Source organism: Nilaparvata lugens, unplaced genomic scaffold, assembly GCF_014356525.2.
Source record: "Nilaparvata lugens isolate BPH unplaced genomic scaffold, ASM1435652v1 scaffold2339, whole genome shotgun sequence".
Lineage (NCBI taxonomy): Eukaryota > Metazoa > Arthropoda > Insecta > Hemiptera > Delphacidae > Nilaparvata > Nilaparvata lugens.
Genome location: NW_024090293.1, coordinates 106,350 through 112,505, shown reverse-complemented (window position 1 = coordinate 112,505; position 6,156 = coordinate 106,350). Strand labels below are relative to the sequence as shown.

General features: G+C 38.8%; 1 protein-coding gene across 1 annotated transcript; it reads left to right on the top strand.

The window, feature by feature from the left end:
* Window positions 1-4,928: 4,928 nt before the first annotated feature.
* On the top strand, window positions 4,929-5,781 carry LOC120355510 (the record flags this gene model as incomplete). Its single annotated transcript, XM_039443960.1, has 2 exons — window positions 4,929-5,251; window positions 5,707-5,781. Coding segments are annotated over 2 exons (398 nt in total), but the record flags the coding sequence as incomplete, so codon positions are not given.
* Window positions 5,782-6,156: the final 375 nt, after the last annotated feature.

The following is a 6,156-nucleotide window of genomic DNA, read 5'->3' as shown; positions in this document are numbered from 1 at the left end:
AGCAAGGGTGGGAAGGTGGATAGTTAGAAGTATCGAAAAGGGACAAATTTTCTCTAATCAACTGATACACATTCGACTTTAGAAGGTTTAGAAGAAAACTGTGGTGTCAGTCATACACAGTTCTATACGATCCCACGGCATAATTTTTTGTAATTTACAATAGAAAAAATCGTACATATGGAATTACTCAACTCCAGTACGGAAAAGCCAGAATAGACAGGCTTGTTCATTTTAAGTTCCAACTTACGAGAGAAAACCGCGATCACGTTCGGACTAATTATTGCCAGCATTTACATAGTGGATTTGAAATGTACTTATCTAACCGTTTTTCATCCGTGATAATTTTAACATTCATTTGCTTACGACTACTCTGAATTGTCTTACCAAAAATCAAATTGCAACAGGCCTTAAAGAAGGATATTTCAAATTATTTTTCGCGTTCTGTCTATTCCGGATATTCAAGTCGATGTAGCTTTTCAGCCAGGGAGATTGGGAAAAGCTAATGACGCGATGCACTTTCAATAATTTCAAAACGAGCTGAAGGTAGAGCTTTAAATTGACATAGTGAACAATGTACTTTTCACAATCAAAAAGTGTGTTCATGAGCTTTTTGGTTCCAGTTTGACGTTCTCATTCGTTTGGTAGTTCGAGAGCAATTCGCGCGGTGGCGTTTGGTGGAGAGGTGAGGGGGAAGCTCGCATGCTTATCATGTAACTCTTGAGGGTACTTGAGATCACATTCTTATATATCCGGTTTCTGAATTGGTCCAAATTCGCGAAATCAAGGCTGGAAATTTCTTCCTCTGAGAGGAATTTGAAATTTCCAACAGGCAAGCTTCGGCTCATAGCTTCCGAGTATAAACTGTTTGCATCGATATAAAGCAGATAATTAGACGGTTTTGAAGGATCGTATGTTTCGGGTAGATGTTTGTTATTGCTTCACAATAACGTTTACCGATGAATGACACCCCACCCCTCATCCCCGACTCAAACATAAGATGCATGTCAGGATCTGTAAGTATTGCAGTTCGACTTTAGTGTGTTTCAGCATGCAATTCCAGGTGAAGTGTGCGAGAGAAACAAAATGGGTCACATCGAGGCCGTATGAGCTAAAAAGCGTAGACCTCATGGATTCAAAAACTACTGCTAATAGCATTACGTCCAAACATAAATAAAAATCGTGATATTCACCCAGATTTTTCAGCTTGAATGTTGAGAACACTCTTTGCGCATGCTCATATTCTTCGCGAGACAGAGGTGTATCAGTTAAATCGTTATGAAAACATTGATGTGAGGAAGCGATGTTTCGGCGAATTTTTCGGGACAGCTCATGTACGAGTAGGGATATACTCCTTTTTTCAACAAGAGCTGTCTGTGTTCGCGAGGTGGATCATGAAACACCGAAAATAATCGTTCGAACTCCTTTTCCATGTCTGTACTTTCTACCAATTACGCACCAATACTTCCAAGGATTCAGACATAAACTTGTAGGAATCTAAAAATTTAATTTTGCCTACTGAAAGTGTCAAAAATCTCTCTGACGTATTTGCGATGCAGGAAATTTCTTTTTTACATTTACCGAGCGATTTCAGAATAAAATGCGAATCAAAACCGGAGAAATTATGAAAATAACACGATATGTACTCCGGAGTACGAGCTGTTAAATTACAAGAAACATGTGCCGCACACAAGTAATTACCGGTTTCATGCGCGTGGTGACGACATTTAATATCGCTGTCTAAAAACGGTTCAGCACAAAGCCCGCAGTTTACTGAATTTTGAAATTCACGCTCTTGACTTTCGGATAAAGCTTGCATCGGAATTTCGTTTCATATCCTCATACAAAATGTCGCCGAGATCTGTAATTTCCTGAAGAAATTCCTCCATGATTTTTTCGTCCAAACTACTCGATCTATGGAGTACAGGTCCGTAGGCGATTTCCCCGTTAACATCTATAACAACGAAACAATACCCGCAGGGAATATGACGCGCCGTTTTCTTTGTGTAACTATGAGTAATTTCATCAGAATTGCAATCATCATCGTCATCATCATCAATATTCACAATGTATGTTTCTAAATCCGCGTAAATGGTGTACTTTTTCTTCAACGTCGCGCCTAGTTTCTTGAATTTAATTGTCTCTCCGCGTTTAGGATATGAAACGCGCTGAGATTCAAACTTGGAACAAAGTTCCACATGTTTCAACAAATTTGCTTTACCGTCTACATTTCGAGTTTTGTCTGATGTGAACTGGTGAAAACAGAAATTACAAACATGTACTTGACCGTGGGATTTTGAAAGGTGGGAGAAGACGAGATAGCCCGTTTTTCCGTTCGCGGTATTTACTAAACAGAAATGAGTTTTTCCTGCATCGCCTTTTAGCATTAAAAGATTAATTTGGTGTTTACGCGTGCGGAAAATGCTTGTACGGAAGGGGAAAAACTTTTTGTTCTCGTATGCGATGACGTGAATTGCAATGTCCGGATTGAGTATTTCAAATTTCTAATATCGCGTGTCGTCACCGGAAATTTACACCTCGCGTATTAAGTGTGTGAGCAAACTTGCTCAAATACTTTACACTTAAGTCCGAGTTCCTTGGCTTCTGATGGAAATACGCGAGCACTGACCATAAAAAGCATTTTTCGTCAGAGAGATTTTTCACATTTATAATACATTTTTTGTTTTTCAAAAACTGGGGTGTTTGAATGAAACTGGATGTGTATATAGGATTAAATTAATCACGTTCACATCCAGTGATTCAATTTTCTTTAGCACCCATCCACTCCCTTATCTTACGAAATTTTCAAAAGATGTGAGGATTTTTCTCACAGCTAACATGAAATGCTCATTAAAATCTTCATAGTTCTCAAGCACGTTTAGCGCTATGTTGGAGTAACTATGTAGATTTATTAGAGATGAGACAGAGTCACCAACCTGCTTGTCATCCATCACCACTAATTTATACAGCAAAACGTTAAGGACAATAAACCACTTAACATTCCCATCATAGCGTGCTGCATGTTCCCTAATTATATCGAAAACTCGACGTTTCGAGCTCTCAAGCACGCTGGTGATGTCGATATCCTCCTCATCGAGGGTGATGCGATGGCGGGCTGCTGTGGAATTCACACCACGTAGTCTGCGTTCCCTCGGCATGATTCTGAAAAAACAAAACGATCAGGATGAGATAGAGTACAACAACATGTTTAGTTGTGAATTGACATTGTAGAAGAAGGGTGTGTGAAAATGATATCTCAAGATCACATAATGTTGCATGAAAGATTAAGAATTATCTTTTGATAAAAGATGGACAAAAACTAGTCAGAATTTGTCCGCGAAAACATGGCGAAAGAGGGATTTATATTCTCATCTCCACCAGACATTGTGCGATGTGTATTTTGTTCAATTATTGGGAAAATGGGAAGAAAGTGACATACCAGCAATAGAACATGCAAGGTACAGTCCAAACTGTAGAAGGAAAGATAATATAACAATTGAAGAGGAGAATTACGATAATAATATTCTACGAGAATATGAAGAAAGATATTCAACTTTTAATTGTGTAGAAGATTCATCCATTCAAGGAGAGTACTTTGAAAAACTACCTCCACACCATCTACATTGTGACTTTTGTAAATCATTACGCAATAAAGCAGAGTATTTTGCGAGAAATGGTTATTTCTTACATAAAAATCCATTCTATCTGCAATGTGTCTATTGCAAATATATTATCGATGAACCATTTGAAAAAGTAATACATTTACCGTTTTGTTTATACGATGAGTGTGAGAAAGAAGAGCGGGGCTTGGATGTTCCGGATATACCATATTCTAAAGATAAATCGCATGCATGCAGTATATTGTAGAAGGTTTTTTCTCCCGAGGAGAAAAACTGTGCTCGGAGGAGAAAAATAGTCCTCGGAGGAAAAAAATAGTCATCGGAGGAGAAAACCTGTCCTCGGAGGAGAAAACCTGTCCTCAGAGGAGAAAAATAGTCCTCAGAGGATGAAATCAAAGTGAAAATGTACTTACATGTAGTGGTTGATGCTGCGTGAATCTCCTCGAGTGTAGATAGCGGGCTACAGGTGAAGATAGCGGGCTACAGGTGTAGATAGCGGTCTATGCTATGATTGATTCCTCTCAGGTGTAGATACCGTCCTATGATTGATTCCTCTCAGCTGTCTTGTCTCGACGAGAGCTCAACTGGTTATGAGGTTCGGAACTCGAGTTGAGAGGCGAGAAAATGCTGCGAAAACAATAAAATATTTAATAACTGAATCGAGAAATGCTATTTCACAGAAGAACAATTAAATCAAGTTATCTGGAATTTTTTACGAGATTCTGTAGATGAGACAGGCTTAGAACAGGATTGACAAAGAAAGATCAAAATCAAGTATGTGTGCAATATTGTAAATAAATGAAATGCAACAACTTTGCTACTGTAATACATTAAATATTAAAATGTCATATTGATGATAGAAAACACTGACAAGATAAGATTCATGTTTGAAAAATGAGGTGCTCTTACTTCGATGTTGAAGGATCTAACATTGATTTGAATATAAAATTAGAATCATGGGTTTTATTGCCGTAGACATGGGATTTCAGCTTCTAGCAGGTGAAGTCTCATGCTAAGTTCTAGACGAGATTTTTTCTGTCTTCTAACACATGGATGCTATTTGAAAAATGATCGTGTGTGGGATACTTACAATCTGATAACGATCTGAGAGCTCGTGTTGTTGGGGAGAAATTCGAATTTTTTTCGCCTTGTAGCACGCTCTCGCTCGCACGTGCCTGGAACAGAGAGAGAAACGTATGCTATATAAAACACAAGCGATGAGAGGAAAATTATCATTTACATCGAGACATCAGAGACTTCACGCATCAAGATGAGTTCTCCATCTTCACCATCTTACATCCTGCCGGATAGCCACCCCCGCAGTGTGTGCTAAACTACTGGCAGCGCAAAGCTGCCGTGTCCTGCGCCGCCTCTTCCGCTGCCCGCTGCCCTCAGCTCCCACCTCCGCTGCTCCCGCACCCGCTCCACAGGATCCAACATCACCAGGGGGCGAGATCGTGATCGGCCACAGCCCCATTCAGCGCTTGGCTCCAGCACCTACGTGGGCGCCGCGGCGTGCGGTGCTGACAACGCTGAGCAACAAGATCAAGCAGAGGCAGACCAAGAGGAAACTAACCTTCGAGGAGGGTGAAGACAGAGGCGAAGAGGAGGATGAGGTGCTCACTCAATCAAAGGTTAGTTTCAACAAATATTATTAACTTGTGTATGCACAGATTTTTTCCGTGATTGATTGTTAAAAAATCTGTGCACATACGAGTCTTTGATTATTTGATATGAATATTATTTGATCTGAATATTATTTGAACTGATTAGAATGCAAGCAATATTTCCTTGAACTGATTAGAAATGGTATTATGAGATATTATTGTTTAAAGTATTCAATCATGCATAAATGTGACCAATATTATTTGAAGTGCTTGGAATGCAAAGGAAATATTATTTGAACCGAATAGAAATTGATGCTAAGGAAATATTATTTGATCTGCTTAGATATTATTGTTTAAAGTACTCGATCATGCAACAATGTTATTTCAATAACTGATATTACTCACTTTATGCAGAGAATTCGATGATAATCTGATGTAGAGATCTGAAACAAATAAGACACTAATCAAATATTTTTCAACAGAAACGAGCTGTAATGCATGAGGACTCCTCACTCGCGCCGTTAATAAAGGAGGTGGAGGAGTTGCAAGGAGGATAATCCTACCGCATCGTCGCGTGAGGAGGGACACCAATACATAACACACGGGCGACATGTAATTTTAAAAATAATCAATGCAGGAAGCAAATGCGAGGTGTATCTGCCTCAAAGATTCGCTTCCTGCATTGACGCGGGAAAAATACACCATTTCAATGAAACTTGTAAAAATTATGTGTTAGTAGTAACACATAAGTCTCCAAATGGTCAGATATAAAAATTGTTAAAGCTTAACAATTTATATCTGTATACAATTCGTTGACCTATGTGTTACGAATTGTATAGATGTATGTGTGTGAATAGTTGAATAAAATGTGTGCATATTTGATAAAAAATTGTTTTCAATTCTTACCTGTTGTTGTTGATAAGTTCGTAATG